At 45.5% G+C, this 23056-nt stretch overlaps 1 protein-coding gene across 2 annotated transcripts in view; it reads right to left on the reverse strand.

Moving 5' to 3' along the window:
• ELAPOR1 (endosome-lysosome associated apoptosis and autophagy regulator 1) overlaps positions 1–23056 on the reverse strand; it is a 550309-nt gene that overhangs the window by 320125 nt on the left and 207128 nt on the right. For both annotated transcript variants that reach the window (XM_069633660.1, XM_069633661.1), the window contains exon 3: positions 16585–16774. In XM_069633660.1, coding sequence (XP_069489761.1) covers positions 16585–16774 — 190 coding nt within the window. The remainder of the gene's footprint in view (positions 1–16584; positions 16775–23056) is intronic.

The raw sequence follows: 23056 nt of genomic DNA on the forward strand, positions 1-23056 counted from the left end.
GGAGGAGAAGGTTGTGGTCGCTCTGGGGGGGTGGCAATTATCTGAAGGCTGCGGACCAAAGGCAGCAAATTGGAGGACATGTAGATATAGTCTAGAGTAGAGGTAGAACCCCTGCTTTGCCAAGTAGATTGAGCAGGCACATCCCCTGTGATGTTACCGTTAAGGAGGTGCATAGCTTTAGAGTCCATCAGTGTGTTCCACTGGTCGCGTCTGGCGGTTTTTGGGTCGTCACGATTCCATAATTGGGCCTGCATTGACTGCACGAGATCAGGGATGTTAAGGGCACCATAAATAATTAGATATGTGAGCTCCTGATTTGTATAGAACTCATCCAAACTTGAAGCGATGCAAGCAATAATTGAATCATCAGAAATTGTTGCAGGACGCCAGTAAACATTGATGACCTGGATCGTAGGTCTTGGAGTCCTACCTAAAGAAGGCAGACCAGGATCCAATGCAATCGTGTTTACTTGTATGTGAAAGTTGGAGGATACTGAATTCAAAAGTTTCTGGGAACCATCTGATTTTACCGCAGCAAGTAAACCCGTAGATGGACGACTCAAGTCACCCTTCACAGCCGGAACAATAGACAGAACAAAACCGCCCAGCGTTGGGCCCAGCGTTGGTGGTTTCCTCAACCATGTCTCCTGGAGGTTTATTAAGTCGAAATCGGCTAAATTAAAGTTGCTAGGACATGTCAAGTGGTGAAATCCCCTCGTGTTCCAGGAGATAGGTTTTAACCTGTCAGTGTTGGTTATTGAGGAAACATTCAATGAGTCTTTTGTTGGATGTTTTAAGCTGGGTCTGACTTGCTAAGAGGAAGGATGAGACGCCAAGGTATTAGCCAGCCAAGACCAGTCAGAGGAAGGCAAGTTAGGTCTTTTAGTGGCTTTTTGTACAGTCACACTTCCCACTTCTCGGGATGAGGAGTAGCGCTTGAAGGTGACATTCAATTTCATAACAGGGCCAGACGGGACCCTACCGATCTTCAACAGGAAAAGATTTAAAGTCTGTTGTTCCTTTGTCCCTCCACATGTTTCCCCTCTCGGGAGTGACAATTTGATGGCCTGGCGGAAAAGAGACTTCGGTGGAAGTACAGCATGACAGGTCAAATCCTAGCAGTAACAAGCTTTCTGTAGAATCCTGCAACATATTTTTAACTACTGGTGACGACAGATGAAGAAACACAGATTCCATCCGTTGCTTGTCGTACAATTCAATGAGGTCAAAATCAGAGGAGCGTAATGTACGCAGATTTGGAATAGAGTGGAGCAGTTCCAGGATCGCTTGACGGTTTAAGATGAGGGAGGTGTTTTTGTCCAAGACCCTCTCCAGTTTGAATGACCAGTTATGCAGCTTAGCATGTTTTACAGTGGCTTGTTTGTGATCTAGCCAGTTGTTTCTAGAGGTGTTACTTTTGCCACCCCCCTGCCTGCACTTGAATTCATCGACGTAGTTTGCGATTTTAGAATGAGCAACGGAGGGGGTGTTGGCCCCCACTGGGGCCTGCAGACTGAGACGCTTCCATTTGTCGCTCATGGATTCAAAACTGGGGGAAACAAGTGACTCTTGTTTGTCTTGTTTGTCAGTTTGGGGCACCAGCTAAATTCCAGCATCAGGCTCAACTGGAGCTGGAGGCTCTATGTTATGAAAGTCCTCTGGGGTGTCCTCAATCGAATAGGTGGAGAGGTTCAGCAAGGACTGCGAGATGGGACTGGTGTTAGGAGGACATATCGAGGGCCCAAGAGAAGCACCACACCTCTCTAGATCACCGTCCACCGAGGGTCCTCCATTAGTTGAAGCCATCCTCCTCGCGGCCGATTTCAAGGCCTGCCTTACCTCAGTTGGAGGTTGTGATGAAACCTTATTTGGCACTTGTGTTGCTCCCTCGCCGTCTAGCAATGGGCTCTTCTTCTGTTGCCCTTGTTTTTGGTTGGAAAAGATCGGGAAGGGGTTGTTGTCCCCCACCCCATCCTCCTCTATTGAGGAGATTTGAAGGCTCGTGTACCGTGCTATACACGGACCAGTCACTGTTGTCTGAACAGAAGGAATACCTGCCGCAGCATTCTTAGTACCTAGAGGGTTCATACAGTCCCTGGTCAAATCAACAGCAAGTGACTGGTTTCTTGTCTGAGTGGACTGGCTCCTTGTCTGTGTAATTTGCAAGATTGGTGCACCCATTTCATTGACAGTTTGTGAAGTGGCGTGAGAGAACCCCACAAGACCGCTAGGTCTTGAGTCGTACGTTTCTTTACCCGTTATGAAACCCTCTAAAAATATTAGCTTAGAATGTGTCATAGCTAAAAGAGTGTTGTGATCTTTGAGGGTGTTGTTCACTTGTTCGTATAATTTAGTGAATGGAGCAAGAGCAATAGTCAATATAGACATAATGGAGAAGAGGTCAAGTTTGTCCTTCCGAGTCGATGGGGTAGTTAGAATAGGAGGCTCCAAGGGTTGATTTGCTGAAGAAGAGCCCCATAGGGGCCTGCAGTCTGAGACGCTTCCATTTGTCGCTCATGGATTCGAAGCTGGGGGAAACAAGTGACTCTTGTTTGTCTTGTTTGTCAGTTTGGGGCACCAGCTAAATTCCAGCATCAGGCTCAACTAGAGCTGGGGGCTCTATGTTATGAAAGTCCTATGGGGTGTCCTCAATCGAATAGGTGGAGAGGTTCAGCAAGGACTGCGAGATGGGACTGGTGTTAGGAGGACATATCGAGTGCCCAAGAGAAGCACCACACCTCTCTAGATCACCGTCCACCGAAGGTCCTCCATTAGTTGAAGCCATCCTACTCGCGGCCGATTTCAAGGCCTGCCTTACCTCAGTTGGTGGTAGTGATGAAACCTTATTTGGCACTGGTGTTGCTCCCTCACCGTCTAGCAATGGGCTCTTCTTCTGTTGCCCTTGTTTTTGGTTGGAAAAGATCGGGAAGGGATTTCTGTCCCCCACCCCATCCTCCTCTATTGAGGCAATTTGAAGGGTCGTGTACCGTGTTATACACGGACCAGTCACTGTTGTCTGAACAGAAGGAATACCTGCCGCAGCATTCTTAGTACCTAGAGGGTTCATACAGTCCCTGGTCAAATCAACAGCAAGTGACTGGTTTCTTGTCTAAGTGGACTGGTTCCTTATCTGTGTAGATTGCAAGATTGGTGCACCCATTTCATTGACAGTTTGTCAACTGGTGTGAGAGAACCCCACAAAACCGCTAGGTTGTGAGTCGTACGTTTCTTTACCCGTTATGAAACCCTCTAAAAATATTAGCTTAGAATGTGTCATCATAGCTAAAAGAGTGTTGTGATCTTTGAGGGTGTCGTTCACTTGTTCGTATAATTTAGTGAATGGAGCAAGAGCAATAGTCAATGTAGACATAATGGAGAAGAGGTCAAGTTTGTTGTTCCGAGTCGATGGGGTAGTTAGAATAGCAGGCTCCAAGGGTTGATTTGCTGAGGAAGAGCCCAAGTTGAGTTGAGGAGAAGGAGGAACAAGCGGGTCAAGCGGTCGGTGAGCTTCCAATTCCCGTTGTCCGAACTGACCAGCTCCGACCGACCCGAGAGTCTTAGAAACCACATCAACAGCCACTTCTGGTCACAACTTCGATGAAGCGATTACCAAAGCTGAGGCAGCCGACTCGCTGGGAGTGGAATCCAAGGGAGCAGGCACCATCTCCAAGATTGAATCGTCCTTCCTGTGGTCTTCCTGGTGGGCCCCTTGCTGGGGCTGAAAGTCATTGCCTAGTGTAAGTAGCTTTGCTGCACCCAAGCCCCCTAGAGTATTTGATGTAGGGGTGGCTGGAGGCGCGAACTGGGCCTTCGTGCTCCTAACAACAGCTTTGAAGTTGAAAGGGACTATCAACGGTGATGCTACTAACAGACCCCCTTCAGCTTTGGATGAGTCGGAGACCAGTTCCAAGTTTCAGTGCTTTCAAGTAACTCTGCGTCAGACACGTCACTGAACCGTGAACCGAAAGTAGAGACAGCTGATTTTATTTCATGGAGAACATAGAAGGAACTGTGGGCATAGTCTCATGCCCCTGCCTGACCAGTTTATGATGGATACAGGGGTTGTGCCGCAAGTTACCCAGTTTAGAGGAAGAGAGGGCAGGTGGTACCCCTGAGCTTTTAGTTCCCTTTCTGCTTTTTGAACGTGGTAATTTTTTAGGATGACAAGGACCATCCAAGACCCCTGAGGCGTTCATTGTCGCGTCTTCCTGTGGCCTTTCTTCGTGTAGGCGAGTTAGCCTCCTGGGCAGCTGGAACTCCAACAGGAGAGCCTGCCGTAGGGGGAGCAGTGGGGAAAAGATTTTGGTCAGCTTCGGCCGAAGACGACACCACCGCAGGATACCATCCAACGTTGACAGGATTTGACGGGTCAAGCTTAGGGGATCAGAGGCGCCGACTAGCGGCAACAGAAGATGAGTGAATCAGAACCCTTGTCGTACTGGGGTGTCCTTGAGCCAGCGAGACAGGAAGGGTTTCCCCTTCAACTGCTGGGGCAGCAAGGTCTGGTCGACCCAATAGTGCGACAGGGTAGCCCCTCGGCTGGGGAACCCAACCCCCCAGGGCGATCCTCACTGGGCTGATGGCTTGAGGGACAAGCAAACCACTTGCAAGCAGGATGGTGGCAACATCAAACCTGAGACTACATCAGTCAATCGTTCATGCCGGATTAGTGGGTGACTCGCTGTGGAGATAGAGTGGTACCTGGACACTGGAGATCCTGTGTCCCATACAACATCCCGGAAATAAGAAGGTCTTGAGGAGTTCAGTAGGTAGGGAGTAGCAAGAATATCATAACATTCACCCACCGGTGGGGAGCAACTCGAGGAAGGAAGGATAAACCCTGGTTGAGCAGAGATGTTTTACTTACCGGCCGTGTGTCAGAGTCCCTTTGCCTGAGGTCAGACTAGTTGAAGAGTGCTGCGTGAGAGACGTAGAATTATGAAGACTCGCCAGCCGATCAGAAGAGCTGCGAAGGTGCATGTGCATGTCCATCGACAACTGGACACCAGACACTCTGCCTCACTCTGCCACGCTCCACTATAGAAGTGGTATTAGAGCGAGCGTCGGCAGGAGGTGGAGTGTCTGCAGTCGCCAAAGACAGACTCAACGAAGCAGCAAGGGCAGTGTCCCAACGTAGTCCGGAAAACAGACTCTGCAGCACAAGTCAAAACAAAGTGCAGAAAATGCTTCTTAATGTTCGCAGTGTTATCACGGGTCCACACACTGCAAGAAAAGGCTACTGGCGACACACCAGACACTCTACCTCACTCCTTCAATCTTTAGGAGAGGGTTGCACGGAGATTTGAAGGATGAATTAGCCCAGACTGCTTGGGCAGGTACTCCTACGGAGTTGATAACATTGGTCCTGCAGATCGATTACCAGCTCACGGAATGGAGGACCGAAAGGAGGAAGCGATATAGCAAACCTTCTTCTTCTTCAACTGTGGGAGAAACAACCAAGGACAAACCTATGCAAATAGGTTCAACTAGAGGTCCCTTGTCAACATCTGAAAGAAGACAGAGAAGAGCACTTGGACTGTGTATGTATTGTGGATCAGATTCTCATCTGCTATGCAAATGTCCCGAGGTCCTGCAAAGATGACAGCGAAACGACACACCCTCGTCCTAGAAGGTTCAATGCCGGGGAAAAAAGACATGTCCCTTTGCAACTGTTGAAGCTTGTTCTGCCGTCCAGGATTCCTGCCTCCTTGTGATGTGGCTATTCCTCTGGATACCCGGAAGAACGCTTGAGGCCTTAACTTTGGTTGACAGCTCACAGCGTTTTAGATACAATCTGGGCCGAAAAGGTAGGAATACCTTTACAGGAATGTTCAGTCAACCTGGCTGTTGAAGGGGTAGATGGAAAACCATTGGGCTCCAGTCCCATTACCCACTCCTCGGTGCCTCTAGGAGCCTCTGTATTTAGTCATCGGGAGACTATTTGTTTTGATGTCATTCGGGCAGCCAACTTTGCGGTCATACTGGGAATTCTCTGGCTGTGGAAGCATAACCCACTCATAGATTGGGAAAAGAATACTCTACCCTTTAAGTCTGCTGGCAAGCTATCCAGGAAGACCCATCATAAGCAGCGGAGACTGTATCTTTGTCTCTGACAGTCAGGGTACATTGCATTCCTGGGAGATATCAAGAATATCGGGAGGTCTTTTTGGATAAAGTACCAAAGGAGCTTCCTCCTCAATGCCCTGGAGACTGCACACTAGACCTGATTGCGGATGCCTTGGTGCCCTTTAGCCATATGTTCTCGTTGGCCATTCCAGAGAAAAAGAGAATCTCCAGAACGGTCTCATCAGACCTTCTAAATCGCGAGCCGTTGCGTCATTGTTCTTTATTCCGACTAAATAATTATCTGAACTCCGGGCGTGCATTGATTATAGAGGACATTTAGGAGGCAGTGCAAAGGGCTGCTCTATTTACCAAACTTGATTTGTGTGGAGCGTACCACTTCTTAAGGATCCTCCCAGGGGATGAGTGGAAAACGGCTTTTAGGACCCCTTTTGGTCTATACGAGTACCAAGTTATGCCGTTTGGACTGGTCAACACACCAGCAGTGTTTCAGCGGGTTATGGACCGAATGTTTTCAGACTTGCTCTTTAGATCCGTCAGAGTCTACTTGGACGACATTTTGGTATTCTCCAAGTCTGCAAATCACCATCAGGCTCACCTCGCAGAAGCCCTGGACCGATTATACAAGAATTGGCTTCTGGTTAAACTAGAGAAGTGTCTGTTCGAGGTCACATTGGTACGATACCTGGGGTTTGTACTATCTGACAAGGGGATAGAGATCGACCCACTTAAGGTGTTGGCACTACTACAATGGCCTGCAACCTCTTCAATGAAGGAAATTCAGTGCTTTTTGGGCCTGGCCAAATTCTACCGGAAACGTATTTGCATTTTCTCAGAGAAGGTACTCCCTATTACTGCAATTCTTAAGAAAGATCGACCTTTCATTTGGAAACAGGATGCTGAAGATGCATTTCGACAACTAAAGGTCCTGTTTTGTTCAGCACTCGTCCTTAAACAGCCTGACCAAAGAATTCCTTTAATTGTGGAAACTGATGCCTCATCGGGTGCTGTTGGTGCAGTCTTGAAACAGTTGTCTGATGGACAGGAACACCCGGTTGCTTACCTTTCAAGGACAATTAGCCGTAGTTAGCGTAACTACTTGGTCATCGAGAAGGAGTTGTTGGCCATGAAGCATGCGTGTGCTGAATGGCGACACCTATTGCAAGGGACCGCTCGTCCTTTTAAAATCAGAACTGACCATCGCAACCTGCGCGTCTTGCAACAGATGGATTGTATTAATGCCCGACAATCTCCTCGGGACTACTTCTTCGCACAATTTGATTTTACAGATATTTATATCCCTGGCTCAGAGAATAGTGTGGCAGATGGCCTATCTCGCAGCTTTCCCATTGAATCAACAACCCTTACTAGAGCAGTGCCTTTTTTTCCCAGAAACAGAAGCATATACTCAGTAACGTCCTTCCTCCAGAAAGTGAAAGAAGCTTCTTCAGACTTTGTCGCTAGCAGTCCCACTCAAACCTTTAACAGGAAGGAGGGATTCCTTTTCTGAGATAAGCAATTGGTTCTTCCCAAGGAGTCTCTTCAATGGCAGGTAATGACTCAGTGCCATGATGAAAGACGGCCGGACACAAAGGATATCAGGCTACCTTGGATCTCAATCAGCGTTCATTTTGTTGGCCCCACATGGCAAAGGATGTGAAGTCCTTTGTACTTACTTGTCCTTTGTGTGCTCAGTGCAAGTATAGCTTGGGTAAACCCATAGTCTTCTTGGAACAAGATTAGATACCCACCAGACCTTGGAGTCACATGTCCACTGACTTTGTAGTTGACCTTCCCCTCTCTCAGGGATGCACGGCAGTGATGCTCACGGTCGATTCCTTTAGCAAGATGGCACATTTCATGCCCCTTGCAAGGTTACCAACAGCCACTTAGATGGCCATAATATTCTTCCATGAAATCTTTTGCCTGCATGGGCTTCTGGAAAAGATCCCCTCTGATAGGTGTCCACAATACACCTCGACTTTCTGGAGGGCCCTCTGTAACCTTCTACGGATTGACAGAGCTCTATCATCAGGTTATCAGCCACAGACCAATGGGCAGACTGAAAGGCTGAACTATACTATGGAACGGTACCTCTGTTTCATCAACTGCCGACAGGATGATTGGGTATATATTTTACCAATGGCGGAATTTGCCTATAATAATACCAAACACACCGCCATAGGGATCAGTCCCTACTATTGTACGTAAGGCATTCATCCACAGGCCTTTCCTAGCTCAGCCTTCCCAGCCTCCCTTGTTCCTTCTATTGATTCCTTCTTGGGAGACATTGCCAAAATGCAGAAGGAAGCCCTCTGCAATCTTGAATGCAGCAAAGAGAAATACAAGAAACATGCAGATGCTCATAGAAATACTTTTCCGGTTTGGGATATCGGATCCAAGGTATGGCTCTCGACAAAGTTTCTACCTCAGTGGGTTCATCCTATCAAGCTACCTCTCCGCGACATCGAGCCATTAGAGATTCTTGCTAAAATGAATCCAGTGGCCTTTAGACTCAAGTTACCATCTACGTTGAAGAGGCTTCACCCAGTGTTCTACTCTTCTTTGTTGAAGTCATAGTTACCAGACCCTTTTCCTTCGCAATCCCAATAGATTTCTACTCACTCCGCCTGCTATTCCTGAAGAGTATGAAGTCTCCCAGATTTGTGATTCAAGATACCGCAGACAAGTTCTTCAGTACCTGGTTCAATGGAGGGGTTATCCCACTTCTGAAAACCCCTGTGAACTGAGATTTCATATTAAGGCACCACTGTTGCTTCAGCATTTCCATCGATTGCATCCGGGAAAGCCTGGCACCTGCAGCCACAAGAAGGACATACTGTCATCACTCGATCTCTGTATGTAGAGGTTATGGAACCGCTGGTCCTGGCGTCATTAATGTGCCATCACGCTTCATTCACCAGAACAAGGGCTCATTCTAGTCTTTTTCCAAGATGGCGCTGACGTTGTCTTTTTATACGAACCTCACGGTCAACGCTTTGCATTGCAACCCTTTGCTGTTCTCTCTGAGTAAGATGCTGTTTTCCTCGAGTTCCTAGACTCTTTCTCACTTTTTGAAGCAACTGTTCTTTCTTTCTTTCTTGCTTCAGTAGCAAGGGCCCTTGGGCTGTCGCTTTCCTCTTTGGTGGCGTTCTCACTCTGCTGCCTTCTACTCCTGTTCTGCTGGCTGTTCCCTCTGGGAGTTTTCTGCTGATTTTCGGACCGGTTCTTACTGCTTCCCATTCTCGGACCTGTTCTCCTGGCTATCTCTGCATTTTAGCTACTATTTGTGAATCAGCCCTCCTTGCTGGCGATCGCAATGGAAAGTACACTTATCCAACTGCTTTTGGTTTTGACTGAACACGCCAACCACCACAGGAACCACCATCTCAAATCAGGTTTTTTTGTCAGCCTGCCGGCTTTTTCCCTGTTTCTGGCAGTTCCCATGGAGGCTGGGGGGGCCTGCCTTTGCTGGTATATCGAGCAGGCATAGTGGCTTCTCCTCGAGATCGACCTTATCTTTTCAAGGACCAGCGATCTACGAATCCTCTTCCTCTTGAAGAACCGCTATGGTCAAACACGGAGGAAGACCCTATTGATGTGAACAGTGACAGAGGGTGCGGAAATAATCCCAGTGGATAACAGCTGAATTGGGGTATCACTGTGACCGCAGCAGTATACAGAGTTTGAATGATGTTTAAGGAGGTATTGCAGTCAATCCAATTAGAAGAATCAATGGGGAAAGGCAACCCAGTGACAAATTGAATAATCTGAGTGGGATGGGTGGACTATGACTTTGCAGGCACAATGCAATGCTGCCAAACACAAATGAAGGACTCATGAAAAGGTTCAGTGCCAATGGTTCCTGTTTGATTGCTGAACATCTTAATGCCTGGCCGGCCTCTTGATCAAGGAGATACAAAGGTCAAGGCTTCTAGGGTGCCCGCTGATATGACACTGTCAGTCGAAAAGCTACTTTAATGGTAAGCCTGGGCTCAAAGTTGTAACTCCTTAGTTCAACAGTGAAATGAAAAAACGATTGTTTCACAGCAAAGGGTTTCAAGGCATCCATCATCAGAGACATATTGACAACAGACTGCATCCAAATGATTTTACCAGAAGAGGAAGGTTTTCAGATCCCTTCTCAAGATGGCACGTGAGGGCTCGAATGCTGACTACAGGGGGGAGTTTGTTCCACTGAAGAGGACCTTGTACTCCAAAGGATCTTTCTCCAAAGCAGCATTTCTGGAGGCAAGGTTGCACCCACAGAACTTGGCAACAGCGTGATCCACAGAAGATTAGGAGCTAAAAGTTTGGAGCGAGCAATGATGAGACACCTGAAATTAATTGGTCGACATCTCTGAGCAAAGTGAGACTGTAGATATCCCCAAATGAATTCTTAGGTGCTCGCCCACCCACAATACACACACCTATTGTAATAAACTCCTAGATCTAGTCCTTGCCAACTCAATGTTCATTGAACTCGGAAGTGCGTGTAGCGAACAGTCTGAAGACTTTGCTGTTCATCGTTCGCACCAAGTCCTTGCAAGGCACCTCTTTTCCCTAAAGACTCCCTTGTGAGAACTGTTAAAGGGCTTATTCATCGCCCCTCTCAATAACCTTAAGGCTTCAGTATCTTGATAGGTTTCATTTCTGTGTAACCCGCGTGATCCTCATATGAAATCCACATTGAGAAGCAAGCTGTTCACCTGCAATAGTCCTTAACAATGCACATTTCAGTTCCTGTTGTAATGTTTGCGTTAACAATAGCCACGTTGTTCGAAGATGAGTTTGGGCTCTTGCTCTTGGCAGGTTGGTTTCTGGCCAGTAAAAGAGGAACTTCATTCTGCGATCAGCCTTTCACAATCTCTGGATTTTCCTTGGAATGCTTTCTCAGGAAGCCGGTTGGGATAGCCTCGCCCTCCCCGCAACATGTATTCTGTTTTCCTACGGAGAACGGGAACTCGTTTTTCTTGTATGGCGTAGCACTCCTTTCTGCCACAACCCTTATCTGTTTTGATAAAAAATAAAAGGAGGCATTGTTGTGCATGGAATATATATATCTGCTAAAATAAACAAAACACAGTGGATTAATGGCCTTCTGGGTGTGCCACTCCGAGAGCTCCCTTTTTATTGGAAAGGTGTTCTGCCATATTTTTGATAAATAAAAACGCAGAACTTTTTGTCTTTTTATCTCGCTTCTTAAATCTTTCTATGGAAGCAGTAGTATATCTGTTTACTTTCTGGATGCACCCAGAAGAATATTGTTTTTCATGCAGTTACAACTTTTGGAAGTAGTTCTCGAATGTCTATATCACGATGCTGCTGATTTGCCAATGCTGATGAAAGGGATCACATCTACATTATGAAGATTGTTTTCATTGTTTTCATTGAAGCTTTGACCTCCACCATCCACCATCCCTATCCTACACCGCTTTTTCGCTTTGCTTTCCAATCTCTTTACCATCTTTCTTCCACATAACCTGCTTTTCTTCTCATCTTCACCCACCTTCCATTGACCCCTTTTTCTAGTTTTGGTTATCAGGTGGCACTTAGACACCACCATGTAAGCCTCACCGTTGCAATGGAGGGCAGCTAGAAGGGAGATGGGATGTGAGGTGAGCGCACACCTTTTGGATGTTATTGGATTTTCACAATCCAAATAAGTGCCTATGACCATGCTAAAGCGATGCTCATTACCCCCCAATGCCTTCCCCTGCACATCCAAAACACCCCCCCACGGCGATCTCTTTGAACAAGCTCTATCACACAGTAACATCATACTCTGTGCTGTAGACATCTGTAAATGCCCACTCCGCAGTGCCGTATGGGCATTAACAGTTATTAATGTCACCGCACTGGTCCCAACGACAATAGCTTCAGGCCCCACTTGTTGGACAATTCTGGCTACTCCGCTGGCTGTAAAGGGCCTAACAGTGGTATTTTCAGGCAGATGTCAGAGACTTAATGGCTTTATTGCAGATGTAAATGAACTTCTGGTGTAATAAAAACGATTTAACCAAGTGTGCCTTGGCCCACCGAAGTAATCTATAAAACAAGCATTGGCAAAGCCAAGAACTTTGTCTTGTGTATAGGTATTCAACACTGGCATCAGATGAGGAGGTAATCAGGCCATTTTCTAGCTGTTGGCATCTCATTGCCAGGTAGTGCCAATATGACAGTGCCTATATCATGCTTGCACAAAAGCCAAAACTGTTGGCTTTCCACTGCTTGTTTATTGAAAGCAACTGGCAGATTTTCAGGAAACTATTTGGCAAACTGTCCTTTCTTATTTCTTTTCATAATCGGTTCCTCAGACTGACTGCGTAGTCAATTAATGTACAACAAAGCAATGTTTCTCTGTTCAAAAGTTTAAGTAAAAGTTAATTTGAGACAAACGACATGGTTTGCTAGCTCCAATTGGGTTTTGTTATTTTACTGCATTCTGGGCCATCAAATGCGGTACCCTGGTGGGCACATACTGTGGATCTTGGCAGACCATATACTATCATACTAATCACATGCTGAAACTGGGCAGAGCTGAGGAAGGATATTTGACCCCCTGAGTCATATGGCATGTTGCAGTTCCCCTCCCCAGGGATTCAGCTAGGGGTGCTGCCGGGACAATCTGCTAGGCACATGGTAGGGCGATGGCCGAACTAGTGAGACATGGACACTGTGCTTAATTTGAGGGGGTGTTTTCCAGGGCTTAACCCTGGCACTTATGTTTGAGCCCCGGCACTTATTGTCTCAGACTCCGTTTGATTATGAAGTGGTGATAGTCAGTGCATCAATTAACCCAAATGAGCAGGTGCGCGCTGTAGAGTAACCCCAAACATGTTGACAATGGGGAGTAGCAATTAGTGGTGGCTGTAGTGGTGGGGAACTGCTCACCCGCAGTGTTACAGGAGTGCTGGAAAATGTTTGGGCCCTGGCACTTATTTCTTTTACAAATTCAGCACTGCCTGGACAGCAACGTGAGCAGTGGGGCTGAAGCCAGATCCCGTGCCACCAATCGGGCCAAGTTATAAGGCAATCGAAGTACATTGACGCCTGGCCAATAATCGTTATTCTCATCGAGGTCAAATCCTGTGACAGTCAGGCAGTCAGTCAGGCAGTCAGTCAGTCAGGCTATATCCTGGGGCACTGCAGCAGGTTCGAAGACTGATGGACATCCTTCTGTGCGAATGCTCATGGTCAACTTGACGTAAATTAGGTAACTGAAAGCAGGTTGGCATTTACGCAAGTCGACTTCCTATAGTTCTTGCACAATACATTTTCAGAATCGCCTTTTGGATAAAATGCTTCAATCAGTGACGCCAAAAAAGTAGTGGTAACCCTGACATATTACTCTTTATAAAGAACACTGTCGTTGAAGATCGAGGGAATGGTTAGATGGCAGCATTTGCTGCACAGTTTCCTGAAAGTGGACGTATTGATCTGGTGGGTTAATGAGAATGAAAGATATTATTAAATTAACTCATACTATCTTTAATGAATTGTGCCTCCAAATTATTCTCTTAACTAGAGGTAATTTTAGTTTGAAAATGCAACTAAGCCTTTCTGTTGACTACTATGACAACGGGTACTGACTACAATTTTAGAAGATCCATGCTCGAATATGATCAGCTTATCATTTGTTGCAATAGTCTATGAACTAAGTTTTAAATCAGTCAATCGCAGAGTCCCATGTTTATGTGTGGTGGAGTATCCTCATTAATTGATTACTTCCTTGCACATCTTTTGACTCGGAGTTGTATAATTGACTTTTATATTGATCCAAGACCGGATAGCGACCATAACCCTTTCATCTAGAGGAACGAGTAGGAATATGTCACAATCCCTAATGAAGCACTGTCTCGCTTCTCCTAGATTGACAAATAACAGAATTTCACTGAAACACCCTCGATCAGTCCTGCAGAAAAAGCAATGCAATTCATTAAAGATTCAAAGGAAAATAGTAAACCATGTTAACCTCTTTCAATCTTTAGATAACCACATACTTCAAGCATTCATGAAAATAATTAGTAGTGGGAGTCCTAGATTGGTCCACACTATATAAAAACCCACATGCGAACAGAAGGTACATAATAAATAAAGAAATTAATAAATAAATGAGGTATAGAGCTGTGTAAAGTGGGTAATACACCAGAAGTTAACAGAAGGGGATGGGAAGGTGGGCTACACAATGTATCTCATCTCCATCTCTCATCTCTACTCTTGTCCTCTGTAAACTAGACTGCTGTTCCAGCTTCATGCTAGACATCCCACTACATTCCTTTGCCCCCCCCCCAACAAAGTTAAAACTTTGCCACAACTCCCTTTATAATCTGCCCCACTCAACACACATCTCTAGCCACAGACTTTTGTAAAGCACCCAGAAATGGGATTCTTTGTCACAGACTATGCTGGATTGGAGTAATGGGAGTTGTAGTCCAAAACAGATGGAGGGCCACAAATTGTGTACCTAGATGACACTAGGTAGAAGGACATTGTCATATTTAGGGATGAGAGAAGTGAAGTGTGCCATCCTGCTGTGGCAGAGGTGAGCGAAATGGAAATAGGAAATGGCGAGTGAGTGTGTCGGAAATTTGAGTTTAATAGAGGTGGTCCGTCAGGAGCAGTTCGGCAGGACAGATCATATCGTTAGAAGACGGCATTGGGTAGTATTGTGGGCAGAAAAGGTAGGAGCACTGGACGTGGGAAGTGAGCAGAATCACAGTGATAACAAAATGAAATCATTGGGGGGAGGAGGCAGCAACAAATAGGAAATATTAAAGAGGGGGTGAGAAAAAACGAAACTTGGTAAATGAAGAAGAGTGCTATAAGAGGCACGCGATAACTGGACGCAGACAGTGATATTGCAACATTTGCATCGTGGTTTATTACAAATTGTGAGAAAATAAGTAAGGTAAGGAGGGAGAGGGCCAGGTAGATGGAAAAATAATTTAGGATGGAAGAGGTGAATTGGATTATCAAACAACAAATGAAGAAACAGAGCACAGGGCGTCTACGCAGAAAGAATGCTCTGATCACTGACCAATCAGGTCAAATTCAATAATTAATAGGTTTGTTAATTTTCAGAAGTTGCTTAATGACTTTTTTTGCATTGTCAAAAAATGGAATGGAGTTTGAAGGCCTCTCATAGCTACATTGAAGCAAAAAATGCTACAATGGAATGAAAAGAGCTTCTCTCTCTCTGAAGATACTCAAGGAGTGTACAGGAAGGAAAAGGCCCTTTTCAGGCCCCAGTGCTTCACAGAAGTCAAATGGTCTACGGGAGAATCAGAGGAGGTGTCCACAGGCGGGTGCCTCTGAAAGGACAAGAGCAGGAGAATGGCGTGTAAGAGTCAGCGGCCTGAAAAGGAAGCTTCCGATTATCAAAGAGGTCAAAGTGGGTGGGAGCTACAGGGTACAACGTTCCCTTACTTGTCAGGACAACTCGTCAGTGTTCCCTTTATGGGCTCAGAATACTGTCCCAGGACGGCAACTTTTTAAAAACCCCTTTTTGTTTTAAACTTCATCGCTCCTGGGACTCGAACAGGAGCCCTCCTGATATCAAGCCAGTATAACATTGCACTGCGCAAGTTCTAGAAGGGGAATCTTTATTTTGAATAGACTGTTTGGGATGTACAATAAGTTCCCAAACAGCCAAGATCCAGCTTGACGGCGATCTGTATCTGCGTATGATTGGCTGTAGGCTCAGACTTGTATGTTGGAAACGGGAGGCGTGTGTCTGTGGCTGGCCATGTTCTTTAAGAGGTGCGAACGGTGGGTGGTGAAGGGGAGGCTGCATGAAGGTTAATGCTGAGTGGGACAATTACACCCTAATGGTGGGCATTTAAATCCATTTTCTTTCATTGGGCCTCATTACGACCCTGGCGGATTTTTTCCGCCATCGGCGGACTTTTCCGCCATGGCGCAAAGTCCCTTTACGCCATGGCGGATGGCGGACTTACCGCCCCATTCCGAGGTCGGCGGGGCGGTAAGTCCCCATTGACCCATTTACCCTTCCCCATTCCCATTTCGGCCCCATAGGGCTCAATGGGAGTTGGGAAGGTGTTAATTACGCCACCGTACACTACGGTGGCGTAATTAACACCGAGGTCCCATAGCGCCATGGATTTTTACGCCCGCAAAAAGCGGGCGGAAAAGTGACCATGGCGCTCTGGGAACTCGTAGTTGGCGGTAAGGGGTCGGCGCAGCTAACGCTGGCGCAAACCCCTTACCGCCAGGGTCCTAATGAGGCCCATTGTGTTTTCTTCAGTTTTACTAGAACTGTTGTAAAAGACAACATTGCGGGGTGGAGTGGAGGCAAGGAAGGAGCAACGAATGGGGTTTGAATGGGGAGGTTGGGGGAGGGCTGACGGTGAGTATGGAGGGAGTGGGATGAAAAGTGGGCTGGGTGAGGGAACATAGTTCCACTACTTTTTAGTTTTACACTTCGGGTAAGACAGTCCTAAGCCGCACAAGTCTAAGCACCTTTTTGGACACACTTACGTGTTGCAGCTCCCCGCAGACTCCAAGCTGTCATCGCTCTCAAAGTTGGTGGCTAAGTTGGCAAATCCGTGCGGAAGTTCGTCCCACTCGTCAAAGCGAACCCCTGTGCCCAGCGAGTAGGTGCCTTCAGAGCAAGGCGTGCAAGACTGCTCCTTCATGTCCAGGAACTCTCCGACCTTGCAAGAAAATGCTGTGGAGAAATGAAAAGGGTATGAAGTCTGACCAAGAAGGTAGAGGGTGAATAGTGCAGAAGCATAGTTAATGGTCAATGAGCTAATGGTTTGAGCCAGAGCTTTATGTGGAATGAGGGGTCTCACAGGACATGGCCTAAGTACATGACCCAGGGTTTATGTCCTAGGATAGAAGAAGAGGTTGTTTTTTGTTTGAAAGCTAGGCGGGCTTGTGACTAGCATTCATTTTACTACACTGTCTCGTAAAAGGGTTGCCTGCAGAGAGTCAGTGCAGCAGAAACAAGAGACAGGTGCAGCAAAATGAATGCTAGCAATGCACCCACCCCTCCCAGTGACCTCTTATAAAAAGGAAATGTCACTTCTTCTCATCCCTTGCAAAAGACAGTGGGAGAGGTGGGTGCATTGCTAGCATTCATTTTGCTGCGCCTGTCTCTTCCTTTGTTTCATAAGTTGTTGCGCTGACCCCTGCAGGTGGCCCTTTCATTGCGTGTGATGAAAGGGCTGACTGCAGGGGGCAGCGCTAGTGGCTCTGGTGTACTTTTCGGAGACTGACAGAGCTCTGCCCCGGCTAGCCCCAGCCCATTCAAGGCCCCTTCTGACACACATCTCAATCAAAGCAGCTGTTATAACAATCTATTCTGACAAGAGTGACTGTGCCAACAGGGGTAAACAATCAAAATAACGTTCACAAAAAAATTACCTAAAAAATGAGATTTCAAAAATGATCCACCTTTAATATTCAATAAAAAAACATGAACTGCATCAAAGCTAAAGGAAAAGAGCTTCTGTTCTGGAGCAGTATGGTTTAAAGAAGTGAGAATGGCAAAGGAAGGATACTGAATGTAAAGTATACATTCACAGATGGAAATAGGCAAGTACAAAGCAAGGGGCTCTGAGCTGACATAGTGTGGGAGTAATAGATGGTTGCAATTTGCTACTAAATAATTAAGAACACAAAGATACATTTTAAAGCAAATACATATTTTCAGAGAATTTCTATTTTTTGAGTAAAATAAAGTAAAATAAAAAATATAATCGGCCTCTTTAGGAGTTTGGTGGTAAACTGGCGGTAAATCCACTGATTTACTTCCCTAATGGTTTACTCTTTCCGTCACTCAGTGCAGTTGCATGACAATGGGATTAGGAGTGGAGGTAGGGCGATGTGAACCCCCATTTCTGGAGTCTTTAGGACTCCATGGGGATTTTTGGGGTATTTACCCTGAGCAGTGAGTCAGAGCGATATATCGGATGGCGATTCGAGGTAAGTGGGGGATTTGTCTTCACCTTGTTGCTGAAGGTGGAGCCTCCACTTTGCCTCCACACTGGGAAGTTGGCGGGTGCAGTAATGCAACTACAAAGTGGCAGTAACAGAATTACCGCCACTTTACTGACTTTCATACTGCACCACCTTACTCGTATTCTAGATTCTAGATTTCAAAATGACATTGCTTTTAGTTTCTACATTGTATTCAATAGAAAATGTGTTATTTTTACCATTTTATTTTCAGCACTTCACTTTCATTCCAGGCTATTATAGTTCCTGGGATATTGTACCATAGAACAGAACATTGCCCAAAGGAGACCAGGCTTTCGAGACAAGACCTCCAAGGAACTGCTGTCCATAGGGAAATTCCTTGAATGATCAGTATCATTGAAGATCCAATATATTGCGGACGAGAATCTTCTCCGACGTAATCAGCAAGCAGGGTTCCGTCCTGCACAGAAGACTGGGAGTGTGCTTGTGGGGGTCCTTGAAAAGCGACCGATAATGTAAGTTCTGCACTTGTCACATCATGTCCTACAGTGAACGGCCAGCCACCCCTTGATTGACTATATGACCTGGTCTTCCAGGGCACAGTGCTGGACTGCTCCTTCCTCACGTGACACTCATAAACAGTGACTTTGGGGCACTAAAGAAAGTGAGCACCAATGAAGGGGGCAGATATGAGAGATGTGTTGCGGCTATTGACCGATGGATGTGGCTCAACCCTCACAAACTCAACGGTTACAAGACAGAGGCAAATTTCGCACTGGTATGTAAAGGAGTATAACTCCCCCCTGTTCTGGTAGATCCTATCAACTTGGCCGGTATGCTGAATGCCACACACAAAGGCGTTGCAACACAATATAAGAATGTGATTTCCTAATTTAATGGAAGAAGATTACACATTATTGTTATATATATGATAACTTGCGCAATATGTTTGCATTCAATATTTATACAAATAAATACTGTATATAGACAACGAACTATAAAGTAAAGAACCTTTGTCAGTTTCGATTTATCCAACATGGCCGTTACGTTGAGGACTGTACACTTGCCTGCATTTTGCATAGCAACGCACAGTTACGATGTGATTCCACGTCCTCGCGGTTTATAAATACAATATGCCCATATGGTTAATGGTGGCATCCATTCCATAACAAGCAAAGGTTTTTTCAAATTATAATGGATTAAATACATACAGGTAAATTAAAGTAATCCTTACTTTTAAGAATATTCTGCAGTGTTTTGGGTTGCAAACTAATTAGGTTATCTGTACAAATATATGGTTTTGTATTTTCCTTTGGTTCCTTTAAATGGAGACATTTTTTGGGGAAACGAACACATAAATGAATATTATGTCATTTCAAAATTGACAAATACATGGATCATTCAAAGTCCACCTTAGTAACCTCCTAGGAAAAAGCATCCAAAGAGGGAAATTTTATAAAGATTTGGCATGGCCGTGTAATTAAACAGGTTTTGACTGCAATTATTCAACAGGAAACATTTGCAGTGATCAATTAGAGATACTTTGGGATTAAATTGTGACTTAAAAAGCTCCCTTTGAAGGAAGTTAATAGGTAAAGTTTTTGCATTTGTTCCTAGTATCCAGTTTCCAGTGCGGCTTGACAGTGACGTGGCGCAAGGTCCTTTCTTCCAACGGGAAGTCCGGAGAGGGTCTGTTGGAGAAGACACTGTTGCAAGCATTCGTGAATGTGAACGTGTGTGGCTCTTTGCGTTTTTTTTTGCGGTTCTTGGTCAACGGATTGGGGCTAAGGACGGGGCTAAGCCTGGAGTGCTGTCCGCGACTGAGACCGGACCGGACGCGTGTGAAGTGGAGTATCTCGCGTTCTACGAGAACCACGCGGCGAGCCAAGCAGTTTGAGGCAGCAAGCTGCACAAGCCCTGCAAAGCCGAGCCGAGTAAAACCAAATAAAGTGTGGAGCAGAGTTGGGCAGTCTGCAGCAGTCCGCGGCGGGAGATGGTGCCAGATGAAGAAGAAGAACCGCAAAGACGTTTGCGTAGCAATAGCCAGCGGACAGAAGATTCAGAGCTCGACCATCGGAGCCCACTGAAACCTGCGACATCAAAACGAGGTAAGATCTTACTGGAGGACAAATTAACAGCGCAATGAAAGCAAGGGCAGCGATTACCCAGGCTTTCCGAAAAACCTCAAAGAAGCCAGATTCCACCAAACACTGACACTAATATCCCCGCTTTCACCCCTTCCGAGGTGCTGATGAAAACGCCGTCAGTGGAAGGGGGGAGAGAAGGTTAATGGAGCTACCACCTGTCTTTGTCCCAGGAGAGGAAAAGAGAAGGGAAAAGAGAGACAAGACCAAGAGGGGCAAAAAAGTCTGCTCACCCTCACAGGCTGGAGTCTATCGTCCTGGGAGAGGGTTGCGATCTGAAATGACGGATGAAAGCTATGTGGACAGAGTCTCTTTACACACGGAGACGATCAATATATCGATTGGAGAAAAAAAGAGAAAGGATGAAAGCATGCTCGCTTCCGGTGCAATTAGCGGCCTAACAGAGAAAATGGACGGGAAAGATGTCGCTGTTTTAACAGACGAACCGGACAAGGCAAAATCTAAAATGGGGTGCATAACGGAGTGTATTGTCCACCCCATATCTAATGTCCAGAATCTCCAAAGCCCCCCGGCAGGAGGCAGCATGTCTTATCTCCAAGACCAGGAGCTTGGAAAAATATCATATGAGATATCGAACGTGATGATCTTAACAGATAATGTTATAGACTTGGAGGAAAGGCTGGACCTCTCACAGATTATAGAAAATCCACTAAGCTCGACAAACAACGAGGAGGGAAATGAGCCTAGAAAGAAGGCAAAAAATAAAATCAGCCTAAAGAAACAGAGAAAATCAAACTTGAAGGAACTAAAAACTAAAAAACCCAAGACAAATAACATTATAATAAAGCCACCTATCTTGATGAGAAAAAAAGAGAAGGAGCAGAAGAAACTGGAAACCGAGATGAAAGGAAAACGGCTGTATAAAAAAATCAACCCGATAAATAGAATAACGACAGACCAACCCACGGTCTCACACTTTTTTCTGAAAAAGCAAAACACAAAGGTTCAAAATTTGGGAGAATTATCGGATGCAGAAATTCTACAAGGGGCAGACATAGACCCCAAGATCCACTTACCAGGTTTGCAGGTTTTCTCATGGTCAGGTATGGCTAATGCACAAACCGAGCAAAACTTGGAGAAAGACCCCACCAAGAGGGGAGGCCGCATGAGCCATGACGTAACAAGACCAATTGCTCAGTATGGGAGAAATTCAATAGAAGTAGACTGCCCACAGAAGCAACGAGAGAACGTGGCAACTAATACACTGAAGAGCCCGGGAGAGGACATGACGAGACAGCCATGTTGCTCTTTATCGCAAAACACTTTAGAACCAACTAATGTTACGTTGACAACTCAGACGAAGGAGAACCGAGCACAGCTTGAAACTAAAACATTAGTAGGCAAATGTGTTTCAACTGTTGGAATACAGAGAGAGGAATCGACACCACGATTAACTGAACTACATGACAGCATAGTGCCAGTCCTAACGAAAGAGAAAACCACTAATAAAGAGCAAACACCGTTAAGGAACCAGACAGAAGGCAATCTCAAAAGCCCAACGAATGGACTCGTATCGAGGGAAACGAGAGGCAACAAAATCCAATCCCATACTTCAGGGGAAACCCTCCCGAAAGAAAAAACACCAACGAGAAAGCAAAACGAGTGAAAGACCATCAGTGCAATGATCGAAAAAACACCATCTCCAGAACCCCGAAAAAAGAGAATATCAGGCGAAGGTGAGATTAATGATATCGTCAAAGGGGGCACAAAAGGAAATAAACCATCACAACCACTGTCTACCCCACTAACAAGAAGACATTCTTTATCAAGATTCCCGGAATACCCACAAAAAGAAACACCGACAAAAAAACGGACCTTATGACAATAATGTCCACCTTCACTATAGCTCTGGCACCTTTTACAAAGCTATACGAGTCACTTAATGATACGATCAAAGATCAGGCTTCATTACTAACAACGCTGCACACTAAAATGATGTTCTTAGAGGGCTATATTACAGCATTACCAACTCAAAAACAGCTGTATAAATTCACCATCGGGGAACAATTTAAAGAGCATCAGGAGGCGAGAACACATTGTAGCAATCAAAAAACAGAACCTATGCAAATAGAAACAAGGAATCAAATGATACAAACAGGTTTGGAGGCGGAAGGACAAAACGAGGTGTTACGCAGAGTGGAAATCCGGAGAGAGAAGACAAATGATAATGATAAAAAAAGAAAAAGGAAGAGGAATCCGCAGGAGAGAGAGTCATTGGGGTATACCTATTAGAAACACCCCTACAATCCCTAACGCAAATCGAGGGTCAAAGTAAGAAATCAGATCGAAAAATAAACTCTAACCGAAAAGAAATGCAATGTGAAACAACTAGGAAACGTGTGAACGGCTGAGTGGTCCTGAAAGAAAAAAAATCATCATGAATACAATTGGATTGTAAACTACAGGATACACGACAACAATCTACACAAAATTTGAGAGGTGAGATATACCCGGTATTCTCCCAGATTCAGGGAGACAAACTCACCAAGAAATGGAAAGTAATATTTGAATCTCCTAACAATAAAGAGAAGAAACAGGAAGCATACGATGAGGAAACAGAGGATGAAGTAGCCCTGTCTATCTTAGCACAACGGTTAGTACCAAACAACCCCCCTCAACTTAAAGAAACGGAAGAGGGACTGAGAAAAAAACTACTAATCCACCGATTAAGAGAATCGTGATCATAGATTCAGAAGAATCCACGAACCTATTAGATCTATCACAACACCAGGAGGAGGAGGGAGATAATGAAACAAGTCATATAAAGGAACATCTAGAGAATACACAAAGTCTAAGAAACAGCTCTAGAGATATTAACCTGGACGGTGATTTGTGACCATTTATCTCGCTAGAAGATAAGA

Source organism: Ambystoma mexicanum, chromosome 13 (genome assembly GCF_040938575.1).
Source record: "Ambystoma mexicanum isolate Mex_15411 chromosome 13, UKY_AmexF1_1, whole genome shotgun sequence".
Taxonomy (NCBI): domain Eukaryota; kingdom Metazoa; phylum Chordata; class Amphibia; order Caudata; family Ambystomatidae; genus Ambystoma; species Ambystoma mexicanum.